The sequence below is a fragment of the Muntiacus reevesi genome, chromosome 2 (genome assembly GCF_963930625.1).
Source record: "Muntiacus reevesi chromosome 2, mMunRee1.1, whole genome shotgun sequence".
NCBI lineage: Eukaryota > Metazoa > Chordata > Mammalia > Artiodactyla > Cervidae > Muntiacus > Muntiacus reevesi.
In genome coordinates, this window is record NC_089250.1 from 107,163,747 (window position 1) to 107,189,069 (window position 25,323).

The 25,323-nt window shown below is 50.4% G+C and overlaps 2 protein-coding genes across 2 annotated transcripts in view; one reads left to right on the forward strand and one right to left on the reverse strand.

The window, feature by feature from the left end:
* Positions 1–1,471, forward strand: part of CDH23 (cadherin related 23) — a 437,615-nt gene extending 436,144 nt beyond the window's left edge. Inside the window, exon 70 of the mRNA XM_065922525.1 lies at positions 449–1,471. Coding sequence (XP_065778597.1) covers positions 449–775 — 327 coding nt within the window. The 3' untranslated portion in view covers positions 776–1,471. The remainder of the gene's footprint in view (positions 1–448) is intronic.
* A 320-nt stretch (positions 1,472–1,791) lies between these two features.
* PSAP (prosaposin) overlaps positions 1,792–25,323 on the reverse strand; it is a 33,412-nt gene continuing 9,880 nt past the window's right edge. Inside the window, exons 2-14 of the mRNA XM_065922527.1 lie at positions 17,376–17,509; positions 15,246–15,320; positions 14,563–14,688; positions 13,274–13,477; positions 12,752–12,895; positions 11,579–11,635; positions 7,250–7,381; positions 5,477–5,572; positions 4,958–5,144; positions 4,714–4,871; positions 4,304–4,384; positions 3,907–4,014; positions 1,792–2,878 (exon numbers count right to left, since the gene is read on the reverse strand). Of these exons, the coding sequence (XP_065778599.1) occupies positions 2,843–2,878; positions 3,907–4,014; positions 4,304–4,384; positions 4,714–4,871; positions 4,958–5,144; positions 5,477–5,572; positions 7,250–7,381; positions 11,579–11,635; positions 12,752–12,895; positions 13,274–13,477; positions 14,563–14,688; positions 15,246–15,320; positions 17,376–17,509 (1,538 nt within the window). The 3' untranslated portion in view covers positions 1,792–2,842. The remainder of the gene's footprint in view (positions 2,879–3,906; positions 4,015–4,303; positions 4,385–4,713; positions 4,872–4,957; positions 5,145–5,476; positions 5,573–7,249; positions 7,382–11,578; positions 11,636–12,751; positions 12,896–13,273; positions 13,478–14,562; positions 14,689–15,245; positions 15,321–17,375; positions 17,510–25,323) is intronic.

The window sequence follows — 25,323 nt, forward strand, 5'->3', positions numbered from 1 at the left end:
CATAGGTGAGAACTGAGAAGCTCCACACAGGACAGAGCACCATTTGTTGAGTCTCTGCTCGGCCTTATCAGTCCCCTCCAGCTCCCACTGTGGACACCTGCCACCTGCCACAGTGAGAGCTGATCCTGCTCGAGGCCAGCCCGGTAACAAGTCCCGATTCCACAGCTGCAGTCACAGGATCTTTATAGACCTCAGAGTGAACACAGGAGCTTACACAAATTCTCATAGGAACCCCACGCTCTGCAGAACACACCTGTAGCACCAGACGGATCTATGGTTCTCCTTTGTACCCAGTTTGAGCAACAGTCATAAGCTGCACAGGCTTCTGTGGCACAAGCCCAGGGCTCCTTGTGTGTGGAGGGAGACAAGCCCACAGCAGGTGGGACTCTGGGGCCATCGCCCTGCGCAGGGGCAGGCCCTGAGCACGTGGGGTCCGGGCCTCTTGCAGCTGATCCAGACGGAGTTGGAAGAGGAGCCAGGGGAGCACAGCCCCGGCCAGGGCAGCCTGCGTTTCTGCCACAAGCCGCCTACCGAGCTCAGAGGGCCGGACGGGATCCACGTGATGCACGGGAGCACGGGCACACTGCTGGCCACGGACCTCAACAGCCTGCCTGAGGATGACCAGAAGGGCCTGGGCCGCTCCCTGGAGACGCTGACGACGGCCGAGGCCAGCGCCTTTGAGCGCAACGCCCGCACAGAGTCCGCCAAGTCCACACCCCTGCACAAGCTTCGCGACGTGATCATGGAGAGCCCCCTGGAGATCACAGAGCTGTGACTAGATGCGGGGAGCCCGCCTGGAATGAGCAGCCCAGCCCCTCCCGGGGCCAGAGCAGGGGCAGGACCTCCAGGGTGTGGGCCCCTCCGGGGGCAGCTCTGGGCACACAACCACGGGCTGGCCCAGCAGCAGGGCCTGCCTCAGCTGCTCAGACTCCACTTCTGCCAGACGCTCATTCAGCATCTGATCTCTACCTTCATAAAATGTTATTTTTTTAAGAAAACCAAACAAATGGCAAGCATCTAAGGATGAGGTAAGGAGGGTCACTGAGAGCCCAGGAGTCTGAGGTCCAACTCGGCCCAGGCTGAGCTGAAAGAGGCCAAACCGGCCCACTCCCCCCAACCCTAGCCCCACTGCACAGGAGCCCAGCACTGGGGAGGGAGCCCAGGGCAGGCGTGCCCTGCCTGGCCTTGACTCTTGGACTCCAGTTCAAGTCCCAGCACATTTCTGCCACTTCCCTGACTGGACATGCAGGTGGGGGCAGTGAGTCCTCCCTGTCTCCCCACACGGACACAGTCAATATCAGCAAACAGCACTCTCTCCATTTCACTGGCTTCCCAAACGTTCCTGGCTCATAAAGAGAAAATGACTGATGTTCCCTTGGGTTTTGAATGTAGAATGTTTGTGTGTATCCCCCTTTGAAACTAAGTTATTCCCTCAATATTTTCCCCTTGGTTTTGTTCAATTGGTACGCACTGAACGTCTCTGGAATGGTCTGAATTTTAAAAAGAAAAGCAACTCACAAGGAACCGGCATGTCGCTCTGGTAAACTTACCCGCTGGGCTGGGCTGGGCTGAGGCAGGGGGGCGGTGGGGGTCAGCACGGGCCAGAGCTGGACCCATGTCCGGGGGCACTCCCTGACCACTGGCGCCCAGGGCTGCCACAGAGAACCAGAGATGGGACTTCCTTCCTGTGGCCAAAAGAGGCCCAAGGACTGCTGGGCGCTTAGAGGTTCACAGCCTCAAGAGCTCTTCAGAAGCCAACTCTGCTGGCTGAGGCATCACACACACTCAGGCTCTGGTTGACAGACTTTATTGTTAAATCACAGAAATTTTAGTGCAAAACAAACCAAAAAATCAATAGCAACCACATGTCTTGCTCTCTCCTGGCAACCGGAAGTGGAACAGAAGATGCAGCCAGAGGGGAGAGAAGAAGGCAGGGCGGCAGCCAAGGCCCCGGGATAGCACACCCAGCAGACCTTCTACCTGGAAGCCAGAGGCTTAGGAGCTTGTCATCCACGTTTATTGGCAGGTCGAAAAGAACATTTACAAGATGGGGGTCGGAGGGGAGGGGCTGTCCTGCCCAGAGCAGTGGGGGCGCCGGGCAGCACGGCGGACACCAGAGCAGGCAGGAGGCGTCGCCATGGTCCACACACACACACACACACAAGCAGGCCCGCAGAACCGCCACAGAGAGCCAGCAGGGTACATTCAGGTGAACTGGTTTTTTCCCCTCCCACCCCAAACCACAGAACCCCAAACAACACATCCATCAGGAAAGACAAGAAAGCCGAACTGAAGGCTGACCCAGGGAGAGCGAGCCCCAGCCCGCCAGGTCTCCTGAGCAACTGCTTCCAACAGCTCTATGACAGTGAGAACCGCATTGTTTAAAAAGCCTCATTATTCTGAGTCTCTCATCCTTCATATAAAACTGCCTTTGTTTTGCAGTCAGCAGGCCCACAAAAGGGGATGGTGACTCGACTCCTTCGTTAGAGTAGGCAGAGGCCTCAGCACCCAAAGCCCGGCCAGGAGGACGGACCACCTCTGTCTGGAGGCTCCGGCTCACGCCCCCAGCCAGAGCCCCCTCTCCTCCACATAACCACACGCAGGGACAGACTCAGAAGACCTCCAGTGTACGCTGTGCCGGCATCTGTCTAGCAGAGAGAAAGGGACACTGAAGCAACGAGGTCAGCATGCCACTGACAGCAATGTCACAATGAGGGAGAGAAGAAAGGGACTGAGGGAGAGGGGATCCTATTTCTATAACAAAGTCAACAGATCTGTGTTCGTTCCCCCAGACACACAAGCAGGAAAAGACGCTGCAGTTTCTCCAGGATGGAACGTGCCTCTAGTTCCACACGTGACGCTTGCAGTGCTCGACGGCCTGACGGGAGAGAGGGGACAGTTTAGTCTGCAGGTGACATACTCCACCCCTAGCCCCTTAGCACATGAGCCTGCACCCAGAAAGGGGACCCGATACCCTGGCCCAGATCAGCCAGAGCGCACCACATGCTGAAAACCCAGGTCTTTATCTCCTTTAAACCCAGGCATAATATGTGGTGGGGTTCTAAGACTCATAAGGCAAGAGTCCTGCAGGAAGGGCCAGGACCCCTCTGATTACACACCTGAGCCCTGGCACAGAGGGCCCCAAGGCAAAACTCCTCAGCCAACAGACAGCTGTTCACACCAGCTCAGAACTGGCCCAGGTACCCAGGAGAGCGGGGGATCCCACTCCACCACTGACTGTGCTGCAGGGCAGGTACTGGGGCAAGAGGCTCGAGGTGGGGGGCCCTCACACCCTCCCTGCCACAGCCCAAGATGATGCAATGCCCCCCACACTGGCTCACTGAAAGAATCCCACAAGGAAGAGAAAGTTGCGCAAAGAAACATCAGATAACAGAAGTTGAGACACACATCCCCACCCAGGAAAGCAGCATGGTCACCCAGCAGTGGCCGCCCAGCTGGGAGCCGACGCCCAGGGTGGTTCGAGAAGAGCTCTGTCAGGCCCCGGTGAAGAACCAGGCCAGGCTCCAGTCAAGGCAGAAGGAGCCCAGGGACAAGAGGCCTTGTGCAAGAATCCAACAGGCCTTGTGCAATCCCTCGGGTGACTGATTTCTTATGAACCTGACCCTGTCACAAGGGAACTGAAGGCAAAAGCAAGAAAGTGGAAGCAAAGAACACTGGAGAACATCCCCTGCCACCCATCACTCCTCAGAGACAAGAGTGCAGTGAGCCCTACTTTTGCTGGTGACCGCCAAGTAAGCCTTACTGCACCCCCATCCTAACTCTGAAAACGAAGCAGAGAGCTGAGCACCGAGGCGCCAGTTAGACCAGAGCCTCCCTCCCCTCGGCGTCACACACCACGAGAGCGCAGGCACGGGCCTGGCAGGCGGGCCCAGAGCAGTTACTCACGTTGCACAGGGCTGCCGACTCCATGTTCTGGCACCAGTAGCTCGGGCCCCAGACACACTTTTCAGTTCCCAAAAGTGGCTTGTGGGCTGCTGGGCAGGCTCCAATCTTCTATATGGTTAAGAGGAGGAGAAAGTATTAGATCTGCTCAGCTAATCCTTTTCAAAGTGGAGATTATCAGCTGCTAGAAGCAGCTAGAATCAAAGCTCTAATAAGCACTTTCCCAAAAAGGCACGGTTGCTCGGTAAAGTGGTGGGACCTGGATGCCTGACTCTCCCACATACTGTCCCCAGACTCTGCCTCCCGCCCCATATTTGAAAGCAACCCTTCCAGGGTCCACACAGCACTCCCCCGCCAGGCGGCACTGCCCAGGAAACTACCAGCCTAGCACATGGCTTACCAAGCACACGAAGGAAGGGTCCATCACCTCCACCAGGATTTCTATCAGCACCGGCTCATACTCCGCCACAAACTGGTCACACTGTCGGGGAAACAGCAGTGCAGGTCTGGGCGAGTGCAGGCGGAGCGCGGGCAGACGAGGAGGGGCGCTCTACATGCTCTCTACCAGAACTCCTGGCCTTGCCAGCCTCCCAGCCTCCCCGCCCAGGTGCACTACCTACCCACACCTGCTCATTTTCCTGCCGGTGGCTCCACTGGAGTCCACAGAGCACCTTTAAGAAAATCTCAGTGGACTTCATGCCAGAGGCAGAAATGGCAAAACCTCACACAGAGGTAGAGTCGACGAGCACTCAGCTCCTACACTCCCCCAGCAGGTGCTGACATTTGGGCCGAAAGCAGCCCACGGCATACCTGCTTCTGGTACTGGTCCGGCAGGAAGCTGCAGCCTTTCTCGAGGGCAGCCAGGATCTGCTCCTTGGTGCTGTTCTTCTCCAGGCTGCGGTCCAAATAGCCCACAAGCTTCTTGCACACCTCGCAGAAGCCACCGTCCTTCCTCGGCGTCACGCGGACTACACAAAAGAGCCCAGGCTCAGTGCCAGCGAGGCCCTCCCTCACCCAGGAGGGGCCGGTCGGCCTCACCCGCCCCGGGGCTCACCTGTCACGGCCGGCAGCCCCCGGCTGGAGCAGAGGTGGAGCATACTGCACACCAGCTCGGGGCTCGCCTCCTGCAAGAGGATGGACAGGATGGCGCTGCCGTAGGTGTCCACCACCTCCTGGCACTGCTCAGCTAAGGATGCGGGCAGCTTCGAGCACACTTTGTCCAAAGCGTGGATTATCTCTTCCTGAAACACAAGGGAGGAGGCTCGGTGAGAAGATGGGAGGCTGCATGGGGGTGAAGAGACTCTGAAAATGCTGATGTGACCAGGAAACCAGCCAACACGCAAGGTGCTGCTTCCCCCCCCAAAGGCTAGAGCTCACAGCAGGGCAGGTGCCTCCTCCAGCCCCAGCCCAGAGCGACCTGCTGGTGGGGAGTGGGTGTTCCGACCTCCAGGCTGGTGTCCCTCACCCGCCAGGGCCAAGCCCAGGCCTGCTGGTCCTCCCACGAGGCCGTTCTGGCTCCACGGCCAGGAGAGGTTGTCCCTCTGCCATGGCAGACGTCCCCAGATCCACATACCTCAGTCCTGTTGTTGTCAATCAGCTTGACCACCTCCTTCACCACATACTCGCACACCTCGCAGTAAATGTCAGCCTTCGCGGGGGCTGAGGCCTTCTGTTAAAAGGGCAGGAGAAGAACACTGACACCGAGAGCCTCGCCTCACCCCTTGGTCCTGCTCCCCTAATGGGGGCCGAGGCCAGGACAGGCTAGCGTCGCCCAGAAGCCACCTTCTGCTGCTTTCAGAACAGGGTGTGGCTTCTTCCTAGTGTCTGAGCCCTGGTCCCTGCTGTTCCTGTATGGTGGGAAACCCGGCCCTTTCCCTAATCATCCACCTCCCACCCAAAACTACGAAGAGAAGCAATGAAACTGTCCCCCAACCCTAGAGAGCTGTCCATTCAACATCTGTTTGGCTCAAATCACCTCATCATTCAGCATTCATTCTGGGGAGATGAATGAGGCAGTAGCAGCAGAGGTATTCTACTATTTAGAAGACAGTTTTAAACACATCTGAGATCACCTCTTGACTTTCAAGTCTCAGCACCTGAAATTTCTTTTCTGGAACCTATCTTTGATAAAACCATGTTCAACAGAACTTTCCATGACAACCTTCTCTAGCTGTACCATCCAGCAGAGCAGCCACTGGCCGTGTGTCTACTGAGCACCTGAGATGTGGCCAGCAACCAAGGAGCTGGATTTTGTTTTTAAATTTAAGTACCACATATGTCTAAGAGTACAAGCTATACCTCTCCATTTTGTCTGGCCACCAGCCACGAATCCAGTCAGAGAGATGGGCCGTAGCCTCTGAGCATCTGGACTGGGCAGGAGCGGGAGGGGCAGTCAGACACCTAACCCATGCGTGGTCCGCACAGGGCACATGCTGAGATTGCGGGGGGAGACAAGACCGCTACAGCTCAAGCAACACTGACACGGAAGTTCCATGTGCCACACGAGCCATGTGGTGAGACACCACAGCCCTGGGCGCTCCTTGAACACAAGGATGATCCTGTTCACTGCTGACGAACTACTGTAGGCCTCAATCTCTCAAACACTATCTCACCCATACATAAGAAGTGCTGAACAGAAGTATGGAATGAAGGAGATCTTTACCAAGTGCAGGATGCTAAGGAAACAAAACAACACGAGCAGCAACACCCAGAGAAGCTCCGGCACTAACCCTGGGAGTGTTCTGGGAACATCGAGTTGGGACCATGGCTATAGTGTGGGGAAGGATGTGGGAGCGGCCACAGAAGGCACATCAGAAAGGTTTGGTTGGAGCCAGGCACTGAGAGGAGAAGACAATGGCAGCCCACTCCAGTACTCTTGCCTGGAAAATCCCATGGACGGAGGAGCCTGGTGGGCTGCAGTCCATGCGGTTGCTAAGAGTCGGACATGACTGAGCGACTTCACTTTCACGCACTGGAGAAGGAAATGGCAACCCACTCCATTGTTCTTGCCTGGAGAATCCCAGCAACTGGGGAGCCTGCTGGCTGCTGTCTATGGGGTCGCACAGAGTCGGACACGACTGACGTGACTTAGCAGCAGCAGGCACTGAAATATGACCTTGAATGGTGTGCTAAAAACACAGACTTGATCTCATGAGCACTAGGGAGTATAACTCAGGAAAGAAACATATGACAGTGATGGTGCTGCATTAGTTTAGGGGACTGCTGTAAACTAATGGACTCAAACGCAAGTAACCTCAGAAACCAAACGGGAACCACAGGCGTGTGTGCTGTGTGGGGCGTGACAACGCGGAGTGGCGGGGCATCATAAACCAATGGCACCAGGTACCTTGATGGGCTCCACCAGCTCCAGGGCGGGGATGACGTTCTCTGAGACCACCTCAGCAGGGACCAGGGTCTTCATGGGCATCTCCTTCACCTCATCACAGAAGCCCACCAGCACACAGATCTCCTTGGGTTGCTGAAAAGAGCACAGAAGCAGCTGTTAAGAGCAGGCACGCACTCCCCACACACACTGGCCCACACTCTACACACAAAGGACAGGGTGCTGGAGGAACATCCTAGACCCAGCATCAAAGCTTGGTCAGGCAAAGGCTCATTCAATCTAAGGGGCTGGTGCAAATACAGATGTACCAAGGAGGCCATGCAAAGCTTTGAAGGGAGATCAGCACCCAATGTCGCTCCAGCCAGGGAGCACCCAGGGAAGCACAACTCCCGGCACCTTTCACCAGCAAGCAAATCCTCTCCAGGGCCACCTGGTCTGTTCTAGAACCTGTTTTCCCGTTGAGCTGGCTCGCTCTCAGGAGGAAGTAAGCTATATGTTCTTTCTGGAGGAAGAACCAGCATGCCCATGACCTAACAAAGCCCCAAGTGATACAAATAAACCATACCGGATCTTTCAGTAGCAGGACCATTAAAATGATGCATTAAGGGGAAACACTGACTTTATTTATAAAATCACAGTCTGTGTTCAAAATGGCACACACACAGCACACACCAAAGCCCAGTTTCCCCAAGTGATGAACCTGTTCGAGTCAGAAGATTCACAGATTGATCCCCTTCCCCTCCAGACACCAAACCACAGAGAACTAGAGTTTGGACAACACCTTGACCACTTCACTATGAAGGTGGCCAAGAGCAAATGAAGTATACATGCTGGGTATACTCTGTAAACAAATGCACTCAGCAACTTGCTCTGGCCTGATGGCATCTGCCTCCCACCACCAAACCATAAAGCAGCGAGAAGATTATAGAAACAAGCCCTGTTAATGGGAGAGCGCGAGCCCACTGCCACGGCTCATGGTATCCTATCTCTGACAGGCTTTAAGAATGGGGGGAAAATCAGAAAAGGGTTGGAGACAGAGCAAGCTTTTTAGAAAAAAGACCAAGATCAGGAGGTGTGGCTGCTTTGTCTCTGACCAGTTTTGCTATACTAACTCCTTGAGGAGGCCTAGGTGAAAATTCAGATATTTCAACCAAGGTGCTCTCCTATTAGACTTCACAATACCTTTGAAAATCTTGAATTCTAGAACTAGATGAGGGCAGTGCTCAGTACAACCCTGAAAGGGCGCTGGTTCAGTGAGTCCAGTCGGGGGGCTCGGTCCCCAGGTTTTGCCACCAGTGGCCTTGCTCTCGAGCTGTCTCATGTGGCTCCAGAACCCAAAGGACCCCATCACCCGGAGGGGCAGAAGCTATAATCAAGAGATTGTTTCCAATTCTCTGGATCCAACAGACAGGGGAACAGTCTGCTCGCTATTTGCAAATGACCCACTCATGCAGCAGAAGCATTTCTGGGCTGATGGAAAACATGCCTGTGACATGCAACGCTCTCCTGAGTCCTGACAGAAACAAGGTGTCCCACTGGGGTCAGGCCTGCACTGCGGAAAGTAGTGGCCGCAGGCCGTCCATGGTTCCCACCCACGGGTGGCCTGCGCGTGGCCGGCTCCTCCCTCATTCTGACCAGAGCATAAGGCTCTCCAGGCTTCCTTTTCTGGTCTCCCGGAGGGGAAATGAAACCCCTGACCCCTCCAGTGCTGAATCACACAGGAGAGATGTAGACTCTCCCCCTGCAGCCGATTTATTAACAGAGAGAGGGAGCCTACCTGTCACAATCATTCCTTGTATCTGTCAGAGCTGATTATGCCATACAAAAAAAGATGAGCAAAATAACTACAAGCAGCAGCAAACCACTACTACAAGCAAATTCCCATCACATACCTGATCCTGCTGTTGAACAAAAAAAAACAGGAAATCGGAGATGAAAATAAGAGAAAGGAAAGGACACAACAGTTAAGAAAAAATTAAAACAATAATAATCAAGCAGTTAACTAGGTGTAAAAACATCTGTCACCAGAAGTTTAGGGGAAATGCCCTTTCAGGCATCTTATCAACAACCTACCTTGCTCCTACTACTGCCTGCATATGGGGGCCTGAAAGCTGCCCTCCCTTCAAGAGCCAGACCACGCTGTCCAGCCTGTCTGCGCACCGTCCCCTTGCCCCTGACACCGAGTCAGAACCCTGAGCGGCAAGTCCCCGGAGAGCACCAGTATATGAAGAGCCCTTCTCACTCAGAAGCCAAGCCCACCTCGCCTGCAAGGCCCTCACCTCAGGCTGCTGATGAGCAGCCAGGAACAAGACACAGGGCTGCTCAAATCAGAGCACTGTCTTAGAGCATCAAATGCACCCGGAGGTGACGGAGGTGAGGGACACCGGAGGTGAGGCCACGGAGCCCTGGCCCAGGTCTCAGGGCAGACTGCCCCCAGGTGGCCAAATGCCAGCCTGGAAGGCTGGTCTGCCAATGCAGCGCAGGCATACCTCATTTTGTTGAGCTTCACAGATTATACAAATTGAAGGTTTGGGACAGCCTTGCTTCAAAAGCAAGTCTACTGACCCCCCTGCGCTGTTACACTTGCTCACTGCATGTCTGCGTGTCATATTTTGGTAATTCCTGCAGTATTTCAAATTTTTCATCTTAGTAGTTAGTTAGTTAAGGTGATCTGTGTGATCAATAATCTTTAATGTTACTACTATGACTCACTAAAGGCTTCAATGATAGTATTTCTTAGGAATAAAGTATTTTTATTTAAGGTATATACATTGTTTCTTTAAACCTAATGCTACTGCAGACTTCAGAGTGTGGTACATATGTAACTTTCATATGACTGGAAAGCCAAAAAATTCCTTTGACTCATTTTATCCTTGTATGATTCACTATACTGCAGTGGTCTGAAACTAAACCTGTGGCAGTGGTCTGAAGCTAAACCTGTGGCATCTTCAAGGTAAGCCTGTCTACCAAAAGCCCTGCCCTTTATTCAGCAATTCCAGTCTTACTGACCAGTTACCTATCTTGAGGGAAAAAAACAGGGATGTGCATGTCTATCTCTTTGGCTCTACGGATGTTCATCATACTTTTTATCCTAAGAGCAACCTGAAAACAACCTTAACACCAACCATAAGGAATTTTATCTATACAATGGAATATTATGCAGCCATTTAGCAATCGTACATGCAGAATATTTAATGACTAAGACAAGTTTAGAAAAAAATTGCAAAAATATGGGTAATTATCCCTATTTCCAAATATGTCTATGCAGCATGATTTTTAAAAATAATAAAAGTATTTTGTTAGCTACGATGAAGCATTTAACTAGACCAGGTCACATCAAAGGCTTATTTTTTTCCTGCTTTAGCAGCATGTCTTTGTATGCAAAAGCCCTTTTTGCCTTTAAGCTATTTTTAGAACAAGGCAGGGTGTGAGTAATATTTCCACAAAAATTCTATTGTGCCTGATGGAACCCCTGAGTGGTCAGATCAGGGCCAGAGAGTAACTCACTTAGACTTTACAGGCCCTGAGGTCTCAACTACTCAACCCTACTATTATAGTGCAAATATGGGTATTACTATATTCCATTAAAACTACTGGGCCATAGCTTTCTGATCCCTGGTTAGAGAACAAACTTAAGAACTGTAGGCCAATCTCAACGTAGTTAGGAAGTTAGCACGACAGAGAGAAGGCAGTATTAAATACAACCCATCCCTCAGCCATTATGGATTAGATCCTAGGAGGCCAGGGCATCCTAGGGTGCCTTCAGACCACCCTGCTCTGTACAGGGTGCATGGAGCTAGCTGGCTTCCCTCTACGCAATGGATGTTTTCTACCTCTAATAATGGAGGACCACCCCCAACCACCTGGATGTATCAGAAGCAAGTGCAGCGGTTACGGGCTCAAGCAGCAGTCACAGCCGACACTGCTGCAGAGCGAGGACCAACTATGGGAGGCGGATTCTGCCCGCTCAGAACTCAGGCTACAACAGAGCAACCCTCAGGCCTGGCCGAGCTACAGAGCAGACTATTCCCACGGGTCCCAGAATGAAAGCCAGATACCAGAAATCTGATGGCCGGCTCACAGACACAGAGGCAAACAAACCGCCGGGAAGCCACCATGGCAATCCCAAGGGTCGGGCTGCTTCCGCCTTTCCCCAGCCCAGGGAACGCAAGGGGGAGGTACTAAACTGCAAGTGGTCAAAGAGGGCTCCTTTTGGTTTAATTCAGTACTCAAAGGTAAAAAAGGGAAAAATAAACTGTACAATTTTCAAAATCCTAGAAATCACAGTCTGAGACAAAGAAACGGTAACAAGGAGCTTCCCCCACGACCTACCATATGCATCACCATTTGGATAGCAATTTCCGAATACTGGTTGATGTAGTTCTTGCACTGGGGAGACAGAAACAGACTTTTAGTAAAACACTACTACCACAATACACCGACACTCCAGCCTTTCCAACAGTGTCAATATGCAAATATCAAGGCACGTTCCCAAGAGCAGAATCATAAATGTCTGTTCTGGGCAGTCTCAATAAGACAAAAAATGGCAAAGTGTTTTGAAAATGTTTTCCAAAGGCCCGTAGAGATAAGGTCCTCCAATCTCCTTTTATGGCCCTTGCTTTCTCCAAGGTCACACAGCAACTACTCAGGGACAATTTAGGGCAACTGTGAGATACACTGATCAATTTGAGATTACTTCCCAAATTCATTCACACATTCCTAGACAGGATTATAAAGTTTAAATCTAGTATAATCCAGTTAAGTTATAACGATTTTCATAAATATCTAGGTATTTCTTGCAGACCCTCTGGTCATGACTGTGAAGTGTCTATAAGAAAATGGAGGGTGATATAACAGCCTCAGAGAGGTTAGCCTGGGGAAGCCAACTGAAACAGCAAATATACAAAAACACTTCAATGAGGCTAAAAGAGTTCCAGGTTTAAGTGGACAGAAAGGGACCCTTAGCTTCCAGAGCTCCACCCAGAAAGGCTGCTCTAGAACCCAGACCCGAGAGTCCAGGTCTAGCAGAGGTTTAGTTTCCTAGTTGTCAGACATTAAACAGCATATTGGTTTTAGATGTCAATCTCATGAGTGTGGTTAATGTGAACAGGGTCCAAGAAATAAAACCCTTGTGGAGCTAACAGAATTTCTAAGTCCACAGGACCAACATTCTCCAGAGTTAAAGAAGGGGTGCCAGGCGAGCCTCCTGCCAGCCAGGGGCCTGAGCTTCCCCCAGGGAACCGCCCTGCTGGTGGCAGGAACAGCACAGTTAGAATTATGAATATACGACAGCCCAAACTTTCAAACCAGGGTTCTACGTGGCTCTCTTCTTGTTCCTCACACACGTGGCAACTGAGAGAAAAGAAGAACAATCTCTTCCTCAGGGCCCTTAAGTGGAACCTGAAGTGGTACCCCAGAAGTGAACTTTCTTGGCTCTCCCACTCTTGTCTCCAGAGCCCAGCTCCCTGGCCCAGAACATCGTGCGATGCAGGAGGCAAAGCTCACCATGTCAGACATGCCGGGCCCCAGGCGGTCGCACTCCTCCTTAGCGTGGTCCACCAAGGCCTCGACAAAGGTGGAGTTGGTCCTCAGAGCTTCCTGGACGTCAGTTACCATTTGAATGCAGTCCTGGCAGACGTTCCCATTAGCCTAGACAGATGGGATGGTTAGGCCATACACCCTCCTTAAACACCTCAGGGTATTCAGGTTCCTACATGTTCATACTATAGCAATAGAAGTGAGTCCCTAAACAGTTCCTAATGTGCTTTTATAGACTCTAAAGTGACTGAAGTTTAAAATCATGTGGGCATTTATTACAGTGAAACTTAACAGGAAAGGGGGCGTGTTAAACATCCCAGTTCTTCAGAATCTCCGTGGCACAACCATCCGAAGGGTGGCTGGTAACTGCGGAGTCAGTGAAGGAATGAGCCCCCAGTTTCAGAACTGTACACTGCCCCTTCTGTGTCTCAGCTCCGGTTCCACCCCAACCCCAAATGGGGCCCTGGGCAGCCTGGCCCATCACCTCACCTTCTTGGGCTGCGGCGTGCTGTGGGAGCCATCCTGAGGGTAGAGGAGGAGGGGGATGTTGGCCATGAAGGGGGCCACCACCTCAGCCATATCCAGCTCCGGGATCTGATTGGACTCGAGCTGTTTCTGGTGATTCAGCTCCGCCAGGTGCTTCTGAAGAGACTCGCAGAGGTTGAGAGCGGAGCACACCTCCCCGGGATTGCTCTGGGGAGAAAGAGGCCCAAATGGAAATCCTTGCCCCAGAAGGAAACAGACCACCTGGCGCCTCAGAATTCTCCCTTTCCTTATCTCCTGGCTTGACTCAAGTGCCCATATCCCAGCTCACAGGCAACTCACACTAAACCACCCAGCCCTCTGCAGCTCCATTTTAACAAATGGTTCTACCACCAGCCTCCCAGAGGCACCCGCCACAAACCTGGAAGGCATGACTAACTCTTCCATTGCCTGCAGTCCCGTCCACCAGCAAGTCTAGTCTGTTTATCCTCTAAGACAATGTGCAGCTCTCCGCCTCCCCTAGCCCCTCACATCTCATACCTGACTGTCCCGCCAGCTTCCCCTCTTGAAACTCCCCATTGGTGGGACCCAGCCCAACACCCCTGAACAAGGATCCTGTCACTTCTCCCATGAACCCCTCCCAGGGCTCCCCGCAGCACTGGCAATGCTGGAACATGGTCTTAGGTCTTGTGGTGACCCCTGCTTCCACACCAAAACTGTAGTCCCCACCCAGGACACCCCTGCCCTACTAGAGGTTTTTAGAGTCTTTCCAAATTCATGAACTTGGCTCCTTGTTCCTTGGGGAAAACCCAACCTATGACATGTGGTTTATGCATAACAGATACTTATTGAATGAAAGTCGAAGGGAGGTGGGAGGGGGGTTCAGATGGGGAACACATGTAAATCCATGACTGATTCATGTCAATGTATGGTAAAAACCACTACAATATTGTAAAGTAATTAGCCTCCAACTAATAAAAAATAAAGGAAAAAAAGAAAAGAAAATCGAGCATCCTTATGGCTGACATGAATTATCAAACCAACACCTATAACTGCATACCAACTTACATTCCCTCAATAATTCTATGAGTTCCCATATTTCCTATACCCTCCCCAACCCTTGAACATTACAAGCTGAGTGGTCTGCTGTGCCAAAGCCATTCTGGATGTTAAAACTGTAGAAAAGATCTGTTGACAAAATCCCAATCTATCAATGAACTCTCCATCATGGTCACTGTAATCTGATCTGGGCTCCAGAGGTACCCTAAAAAAAGAGGCTCTTCTCCATCACATACCATCTGTCCTTTAATCAAGTCCAGGATGACTGGGAGGTATGAGTCGACGATCTCCTTGCAGGAGGCAGACATATTCGGCTTAGGCAGCCAGTCACAGGTCCTCTCCAAGTACATGAGGATCTCTTGCTAGAGAGGACAGAGGCAAGAGTCAGACCAGAATGGACTTCTTCTCCGCCAACGGGTTGAATGCAAGAGGCCCTCCAGCTCCAGCAGCCCTCAGGGAAGAGGCCATGGGAGAGGGAGAGTGAGGAGTCATGGTTGTTAGACCAGTGAGGCAGACAGCAGACGTGAGCACTATTCAAAACAGAGATGCTCAAACCTGCAGTCTCACAGGCACAGGGAACTCTGAGCAGAAATCGCCAAAAATGAACCTAAAGGTTAACAGCATGTGATACAAAACCCCAGTTAACCATGGGCTTTTAATGCTGAGCTCAGCAGTCGGCAAACTAGCACCCATGGCTTGTTTCTGTATAGCCTGTGGCCAAGAATGGTTCTTATATTTCTAAAGGACGGGGGTGGGGGGACTGCATGACAGAAACAGTCTGTGGCCCGTGGGACAATTACTTCCCACCGGGGCCTGGACCATCCCTAGTGGGACCCCGAGAACCACAGCTCTGTAAGGAACCGATGCAGGGCGCAGAGCCACCACTCACACATGGTCACACACACTGGTGGCAGCTCACCTCGGTGGCGTTGTCTTTCAACATGTTACCAGCTGCAGTGATGACATCTTTGCATATGTCGCAGGGAAGGGATTTCTAAGAGGAAAGAACACAAGAGAGATCTGTATTTGTAGGACAAAACTCACATCACACACGGGTGAAAACCACTGCGGCCTTTTCTCTCACTCCACCTAGCCAGGGCCACCTCTGACACGCCGGCACATGCCAGTCCCCAAACCTAGGTGAGAAGCACTGGACGCCGCAGGGGAGGATCAGAAGTGACCGATCACACTCCTCTCTGCTTCCGTGGGCCGGAAACCCTCCTCCTGCACCCTCTACCCCGAGCACCTCGCGCAGTGCATCTGGAACCAGCCACATTTCATATTCCTGCTCACAACACATCTCCGAGGAAACTGAGGCTCAAAATACATCAGCCGAAGGGACTTCCCTGGTAGTCCAGTGGCTAAGACTCCATGCTCCCAAGGCAGGGGGGCCTGGGTTTGATCCCTGGTCAGGGCACTACATCCCACAAGCCACAACCAAAGAGCTTGCATGCGTCCACTGAAGATCCTGCTTGCTGCGACTAAGACCGGGTACAGCCAAAGTAAATGAAGTGAAGTGAAAGTCACTCAACTGCATCTGACTCTTTGCGACCACATGGACTATACAGTCCCTGGAACTCTTCAGGCCAGAATACTGGAGTGGGTAGCCGTTCCCTTCTCCAGGGGATCTTCCCAACCCAGGGATCGAACCCAGTCTCCTGCACTGGTCTCCTGCATTGCAGGCGGATTCTTTTACCAGCTGAACCATAAGGGAAGCCTAACTAAATAATTATTTTCAAAAACCAACTAGAAATCAAGAGTAGCAAGAATCAGAGAAAATTGGTACTGTGATGCAGAGAGAGGAGAGGAAGGCGGGGAAACAAGGCCCAGCCAGACCTCTGCACATTCACACCAGCACCACTGCCAGTACTTCGTCTGCTGTCCACCTCCCGGGCTGTGCTGCACGCCAGCGGGGGCCACACGTCACCACTGCAAAGCTCAGAGATGGCCCAGGACCATGGAAAGTCTAGCCAGGCCTCAAAGCTTGTGGGGTGTTCCCTTCTGTATGTCAACTGATTTTCGACCCATGAAGAAGGAACTGACATATCTCAACTGACACAGGTGAGATAAAGGAACACCTGTGAATTCAGCTGCATTTAGAGAAACTGCCTTGAACCTTCGGAACTAATCAAGCTAATCCCATGCATGGGGCCACTCAGGCATCCTGAATGAAAGCCTGCGAGGTTCAGGTGTCCACAAGACTGTCCTGTCAAGAGAGACAGACATCTAAAAAGTTCCCCTCACGACACATTAAACTTCAAAATAGGAAGCAGTGTTAAAAACAAGACCAGAAGCAAATGAGAAACAAAACCTGAAATTTTGGCCACGGACGGCAGGTCAAGAGTGAATTCAGAAACTTAAAAGGCAGTGATATTTACTTAATTCTTCTTCTCCTACTGAAGTACTAGGAGCCACTGACAAGTTGTAAGACTTCAAGCTCCACACAGTCAAACCTGGCTTGTCCCATGGGTGGAAGCACGTCCCAGAGTCGGCTGACTCAGCCAGCAGAGCTTGGGCGTCTCCTGAGAAGGTTCAGATCGCGTGCAGTGCGCACTAGAGGTCTGTCATCTCAAGAGTATTCCCACGTTAATGTGCTATATGTTTATCACTGTTCAGATGAAAAATCAGTGGCATCTTTTCCAGGCTGACCATAGCTGGAAATAAAATTCTGGATAGCTACCAAGCTCTAGGATCTGAATCAGTGATGTGCCTGTTTGAGAGGCAGAGAGAGAAAATACCAAAAGAGGGGGAAAAGATTTTCAGAAGCTCAGCTTCGGCTTTGAGTGAGTGACAAGGGCAGGGCTGTTACCCTCGGTGCAGCCCCGGGAGTGGCGGCCACACCTCATCTGGGGGAGAGGGGGCAGAGTGGGGGCCTCTCACCCTATCTGTGCCTGGACACACGCACAGATGAGGGACGGCGGCGCCTCCCCTCTCCAGCCCGCCCGGTGGGTACCCCGCCCAGCCACCACAGACAGGCCCTGCCACCCCAGGGTCATCGGGAGGAGCAAACAGGAGGAGGCAGGAGAGCGCAGACACTGAGGACACGCACCACAGTCGGCTTGTTCCAGACGGTCTGCAGGCAGTGCTGCACGGCCCCGCAGTCGGACGCCGTCTTCACATTCTGACACCACACGGCCGAGCCTCTGGTACATTCCCTCAGGCCCAGGATGGGGCTGGCGAGAGCTGCAAGCAGAACAGGCGTGAGCTCGTGGCCCCCTCCCACAAGGCCCGCCTCCCTCGCTTCCCCAGCACAGGGCCCCGGCCTCCTTCGGGAACCCTAGGCCGCCCCCACCAGCTAAGCAGACGCGCGTCACACAGCCAAGGAGTGGCAAGGTCACCTGCGTCCCGGGGTGGGGAGGGACGACCCATCTGGTTCACTGTTTTCCTCTGCCACTATTTTTAGAACAGTATCAGGCAACAGACCAGTCACTTTAATCTTTACAATCTTAAATTTCCACGAAGTAAAGAAACAAATCAAAAAATAAAAGACTGGCAGGTTTAAAAACAGAAGATTCAAACTTCTACAAAATGAAAAAGAGCCAAAGCTTAAAAACTGTAATGAGATCACCAAGATTCATAGCCTACAAACCAATGGCTCTTGAGGTCTCAGTCAATCCTAAAGGAAATTAGTCCTGAATATTCATTGGAAGGACTGATGCTGGTATTTCTGGCCACCTAATGCGAAGAACTGACTCATTTTGAAAAGACCCTGATGCTGGGAAAGATTGAAGGCTGGAGGAGAAGGGGACGACAGAGGATGAGATGGCTGGACGGCATCACCAACTCAATGGACATGAGTTTGAGCACGCTTTGGGAGTTGGTGATGGACAGGGAGGCCTGGCGTGCTGCAGTTCCGTGGGGTCACAAAGAGTCAGACATGACTAAGCGACTGAACTGAATGTTGTAGTAGTAGATAAGATCCTTTATAAATCAATTGGGTGAGTTTCTGCACATAAACAAGTCTAGCAAAAAACAAAACTACATAGCCACCGAGATATCAAAGTGTGTGTGTGTTCACTCAAAACCAGCTGCACGCATGGAGTTTTATCTATGGTGTCACAAGGGAAGTACCTGCATGGAAGTCACAGCCACAGAAATGGGATTAGCCAAAAGAAAAAAGATCTAAGTCACCTGGGACCAAAGAAATGCAGGTTAAAGTGAGAAGGTACCATATTTCTAAATAGCTAAGGGGAAACAGAAACCTTGTCACAAAACAGTGACAAATTTGTGGTGAAAATGCATTAATATATAAGACTGACAGCAGTGTGACTGGTAAGTACTTCTCAAAATATATTAATGCATTTTAAGAACTGGAGAGAAAAATTCCTCTTCAAAAGTCCACTTCTAATAAAACACTGTCAGGAAATACAGTAATTCAGCAGGTAAAATACAATATGCATCAATATATATTATATATAAAGCAAAATTTACAATACTAAAAGAAGGCAGATGTAATCTGAATGGTCAAAAAATGGGGGGAAACTAGTGATATTACCAAAATATGCAGCTGCTAAGTATACTTATAAAGATGATGTATGTCAAACAGAAAAAAATTCAAAAAGAATACGAAATTGGGGTTTTACAAAAATCAGAAAATAAAACAATGTGGTTGGCTAAATTATTTAATTCCCAATGGCATGTTGTGTGTGTGTGATTTTTAAACACTTTATAAACTGCTTGAGAGTGCTGGTGTGTTTCTTAAAACAGGTCTATGCTATTCCTTGATTCTGTAACTGAAAGTCAGCAAGAAAACTCACATTCACACCTCACTAGGAAACTACAGGTTATATCAGGGTGCACGCAGACAGACGACTGCCCAGGGGTCAAATTCCAGCATATATCATGAGAGGGCTGAACTAACTTCTATTGCAAACAGAAAACGTTTGGTGGGGGTCTGAGAAGAAAACCCCAGAGCCATGAAACAAACAGATTTAGCACCTCAGGCATCATGCTGCTTCACCCTGTAAACAGAGAGAAGACCGGGTCAATTCTACAGACACCTCTCTCCCACCCCGGGCTACACAGTGAGGGTGGCAGGTGCTCTCCCTCCAGACGGAAGGAAATGCTGTTGTTGTAACACTTTACTAGCATTCAAGCCTAGTTATAGTTCCACAAACTATTCATGCAAAGATGGGAGTCGCCCATTACCAGAAAGCTCAAGTCAGATGACGTGCGCCCCTTCAGACACCAACAAACGAATTCCTAATCTGCTGCCCAGATTACAGCCCTCTCTGACCTTTCGGAGCAAAAACATCACAACCCACAACCAGTTCATGAGCTCAACAGAACTGGCCGTGTGCCAAAAGCTGTTGGTTTTGTCTGGTCTCTGTGGGAAGATACATGCCAGGTGCGTAACAGCAGCGCTCTCCCAGACAGCGAGCTGTAACAGCCGAGCGAGGCTGGGCCTCCGCTGCAGGTGGGGGAGGCTGGAGCGGGGCAGACCCGAGGCTGAGGGCTCCGAGCAGGAGGGGGTCACAGAGACAGCCCCAGACCTGGCCCCAGACCTGGCGGCGACCACCAGCACCTCCCACGCTCCTCCCAGGCACTGGTCTCCGGGTTCTCCTGAACGGTACCCACGAAGACACATTGCCTGCTTCCATCTCCACAGGGAATGTAAATTATCAACAGGAGTCTGCAAAATGAGTCTCTGGGCAAAGGCACACACAGTGGTACAGAGAAGCCAGAAGGATGGACCTCAGCAGATAAAAGCAGGGCCAGGGAACAGCACTGCCTGCACAGGGCCCGACCACCACTCCCCATCCTTCCAGACACTGTCATGGACAACTGTCATCAGCTTTCATCCGGGATTGTCTCCGACTGTCCCAGCTAGGAACTGACCGAAATCTATCAGGTTTCAGGAACACAAAGCACTGTCACAGGCCCAAGCAGCAAGAATGCTTTGTAACTGGTTTACTCCCTTAGGAACTTAAAGCTTAGTAACCACCTGCTACATAGACTTTGTAACTTGTTTACTCCCTTAGGAACTTGAAGCAATAACCACCTGCTATATAGACTTTGTAACTTGTTTACTCCCCTTAGGAACTTAAAGTAGTAACCACAACTATAAAGACTTTGCTACTTGTTTTGGCCAAGCCATTCTAGACTAAAAAAGTAGCCCCCTTTATCTGATACTGGTCAAGCTACCAAGAACCCAAGGTCATTTCCCAATGCCAACAGTTACTGAGTAGTAACAAGCCTGCACCTCAGAACTAGAGATAAAAGGTATCCAAGGGAACCCATTTGGTAGACCTAAGAGGTCACCCAATCCAAGCCTAAGAGAACATGGACACTGAGAAGTGAAAACCAAAGTCCTAGCTCCTAGAAATTCAGTTCTCAGCTAGACATCCCCATTCAACTCCAACCTAAAGCCGAATTTACAAAGGTGTATGTTATTAAAATGGCCTGTGGTGGGATTTCCTAAGATGACCTGAAACAACTGCGTTTTCTCAGGTTGGTAATGAGGCTGAAACAAGCCTGGTGATGCCAGCGAGCTACCTGCTGAGGTTTGGGGCTTATTTCTGGAGCTGGTCTCTTGGAACCAAACAGTGGGTCAGGACAAGTTTGGGACAAAGATCCTTTCCCCAGAAAATGCACTTGTTCACAAAACCCTCACACCCCTTCAAGGGGCTCTCAACAGCACTGCACAGAGCAGGCTCTAGCGGTAAGCATGGGCTTTCTCCACAGAAGTGGGAGAACAGCTAAGATGAAGATGCAATCATTAACCCCACTGAGACAAGCACAGGGCCCTTGGGAGGGAGATCAAGGTGAAGACAGACAGACTCCTGGACCCCAGAGCAGAAGGGACAGACACTGCACTAACAGAATCCTGGCGCTGCAGGCCTGGGAGCAGCGAGGAGGATGCCAGACTGCCTGGGGCAGCCAGGAGCGGCTTCTTCAAAAATGAAAACTGAAGTGGCACCTGAGAGACGGTCTAAGGAGAGACGGGGTGTGTGTTGGGGGGGGTGGCAGAAGCACTGCGCTTTCTCTCTGCAGGAGCCAGGCTGAAGCAGACCTCAGGCCCACCGGGAAGGGCCCCGGCTGCACTCCTACCTTGTGACGGGTCCTGCGGGCGATGACAGCACATGAGTGTCACCAGGTGGGAGGCGGGAGAAACGAGAGGGAGATGGGAGATCCGGGTGACGGGCACCTAACGGAGTGCAGGGCTCAACCCAGAAAGGCCAAGCAGGAGCGGGAATGAAGGGGACGGCTGGACAAATAAAACCCTCTGGGTTGGGTTTAAATCTGCAGTCTGTGCAGCTGAAGAGAGAAGAGGGCAGCAAGAGCCTACAGCAGGAGGACGGAGGTGGGGTCAGACCCCGGGACACAGGCAGGCAGAACACACGTGTGCGCCGACTTCCGGGGACAGCAAAGGGCGCACTAGGGTTGGGGGGACAGGCGGGAGGGGGACGCCCCTCGGAGACTGGAGGTGTTCAGCTGGGAAAGAGACCCTTTCCAGGATATGCACAGTTATCCTCACAGGTCAAGGACACCTTCCACCTCTGACGTTGGGGCAGACCTGCTCTGAGCGGTGGTTTCAGACCCCAGACCTCAGATCTCAGAGCAGCAGGGAGAGGTGAAGGGAAGCAGATCGCAGCTGAAGGTAAGAAACATTAACATCCACAGCACATAAGAAGGGAGTGGGCTGGCTCATTACATGATGAGCTTGCCAAGAGCAGGAGCAACCAAGGAAAGGAAATGCCCAACCTGTGAGGAATTCTGTGTAAGAGGGATCCTGAGTGCTGAGCAGGGGAGGGCCTCTAGGGGCTACAAGTCTTCACTCTCATAGTAACGAGGCAAATGACATTCAGTATTTACACATAACCAACGTTGAAAGTACCCTAAACTACTTTCTTAGGTGTTATTTCTCAAAACATGTTCCCAGAAAAGCTTTCATCTCTATTTTGATCTTCCCACACTGCCCCCAAATACCAACTTCCTTCTCTGAGGCAACAGGGTGAACTCGAAGAAAGTTCTTAGAATGCCTGCCTGACCCCCTGGAGATTTCTGATTTGAGTCGGTCCTATTTAGGATCACTGCTCAGGCTGAGGCAAGCACTGCACTTCTTAGTTCGAGGGCCTGGCATTCGAGACCTCAGTGACAGGTGCTGGTGGGCTGAAGTCAGAGGAGCAACGGCTTCAGAGACCCTGAACACCACAGGCAAGTTCCATTTCATTAGAACAGGGTTTTGGTTTTGCTTTTTATAAAAGACTTCAATTGTTATTTCCTTAGGAAAGGGGTGGGTGCTCTATTCCCTTTTTACTCCCCAGGCTTAGAAGAAAATAAGCAGATGTGTTCTAAACCACTCCACATGTAAGCCATCAAAGACAGGCTGCAATGGAATTCTACTGTCGTGAGAACAGCTGCCATGAGCCGATCAGCCATGGGCTGTGCTTGTGGCAGCTCTAGACTCCGACCAAAAATCCCCAGCGAGCCTGGGAGGGGAGGAGCGGGTGACAGCTCACCATAACCATGTGTGTTTCAGGTGCTCTTATGATGACTTCTTAAGTGAGAAGGAACTAAATCCCAAGTTTAGAGTGAGGCTTCTAAAGCAACTTATCCACTGTCTAAGTTAAAACGTGGTATACTGAAAAGAAAATAAGATCTGCCTGCAAGACCTATCCAAATGACCTCAAGCAAATGATTAGCCTTCTGAGGTTGCTTTTCATCTGTAAAGTGAGGATTATTTTACTGGATTGTTTTGAGAAACAGGATGACAAAACTATGTACTTTCAACTGCCAGAGGACTACTCTCTCAACCATTATTCCTTACCATCATCTCTCTGGCATCCTAATTTATCTACATTATCCCCTACCAGACTGGCTCTGAAATTGGTGAAGGTTCAGATCATGGCTCTATTACTTCCAGTCACATGACTATCAAAACTTTAGTCTTCCAATCTGCAAAACGGGTCTTTTACGAGTACCTACTTCAAGGGATTTGTAAAAATTAATCTATTTGTAAAACAGTTAAGGCAGTGCTGGCATGCTATGAAAGTCCAATGAGCACCATTACTATCACTATCCATAGCAGTAACCAGATCTTTCTCAGATCCACTACCCTGCCCAGAACAAGCATTCCACAAACAGTTGAATCAAGGCTGTTCAATTTGCTTTCTCTACATTTAATCAGGTCATTAAATGGAAGCTCAATGACTTGGAGAGCTGTACCCCAACAACCTCAGAAGATGCTGGTTGCTAAATTAAGACCTAGAAATCACAAGGAGAGTGAAGCACAGGCTATACTGTTAATGAGCCCAGGAGCTGACACTGCTTATCTAGGAACTAAACAAGAAGCCTCGCATGAACAAAAACAAGAGGTGCCCAGCGAGACACCAGTAAGAGCACCAGCGAAATGCTTTCGGCAATTCATGTAATTGCAGCTACAGGCTGATTGCCCTCCAATCCCAAGTAAGCTGCCACTGTTCAAAATATTTTTGGAACCCATCTTTTTAGAAAGCCCTCTCAAAACCTCTCCTTTTCTGGAAGGGCAGGAGGCAGTGTGGCACCATGATCACTGCCCTGGTGATCAGGGGTGGCCAGACCTGAAGAAACCCCTGCTCTGCTATCTATGATAGCCAAGCCTCAGACAACTCACTAATGCCCTAATTCCCTGCAAAATATGGAAAATAAGAGTGCCCCCTTCTCAGGAATTCCGTGAAGACTGATGAGAAAGCAGAGAAAGCATTGACAGTGCCTAGTACCTAAGAAGCTCAGCTGATTATAAAACAGCTCATTGTTAATGGTGAACCTGGGGGGATGATGACAAAGGGAGGTAGTCACATTCTCATTTTTACGTTCTGGCATAATTAACCTTTTTTCATGTTACCTTTGAAATCAGAAAAAAACTGTTAAATCTTACAACCTGTTAATAGGGAACAATTATCGCCCAGTGTGGCAAAGACCACAAGCTGCTCCCTGTATCTATTCTCCACCCGTTTCAAAGGAACAGAACCTACAAATTCTTAGCTACATATAAGGCTGCCAAAATTAAAAGCCACATTTCCCAGTTCCCCTTTTAGCAAGATCTGACCATGAAACCACATTCTGGCTAATGGGGTGGATGTTAGCAGAGGTTACTGAACTTTAAAGACAAATGTAATGGCTGGAACTCTGGCAGCCAGAATGGGCCACAAAGAAAGGGGCTAAATTTCAAGGATGAAGAACATTAACCTAGAAGAATGTGGGTCTCTGAATTCTTTTGGAAGTAGAAACACTATACCAGTCCTAGACTGCCTGGCTCCTGAACTTACTATGATAGATAAGAACAGTTCAATAATATTTAAGCCATCACTATTCTAGGTCTCTGCTGCCTGCAGTCAACTGACGGCTAACTTTAATATCAGCTTAATCATCTACCTCAGTCACCAAAATAGTCTCCAAATGACAAGTCTTTACTAAGGCTTAACTTCATTAAGGATATTTAAAAATCCATGTACACAACATAATTGACAAAGATTTTCAAAAACAACCTCAGAATGAAGGGTATAATTATTCCTAGAATGTGTATTTTATGCCCTATTGGTTACAACAATCAGTCTTGCTATTTTAGCCATATAAAAATCTTTTCTTTTTAAATATTTCCGGTAACATATGCTAAATACTGTTCGACTCTGATTATTAACAAAAAGCGGGGGGATGGTGTTACAGAAAAATGCCAAGCAGCCTCCCTGTATCAATAATCAGAACACTCAGCACACATTCCACAGGGCAGTGGATCTGATGCCTGGGTAATGCACTGCCATGGCAACAAGCAGGTTGCTAGGAAACCGAGAGATGAACCCCAGGAGGGGCTGCATCTACCTCAGGTCCCCCGCATTCAGACATTTCCCAGGAGAATTCGTGCACTTAGATTCCCTAAGAGCAAGGAGATAATACAATGCAGTCAACACTGACTACTCGATGTGTCACAAATACCTTCGATGGCAAAAAACATTTGTCTCTTCTTTATAGGATCTTGCTTTTGGAGAACATTCCACAGAGCTGAATAAAAACATTGC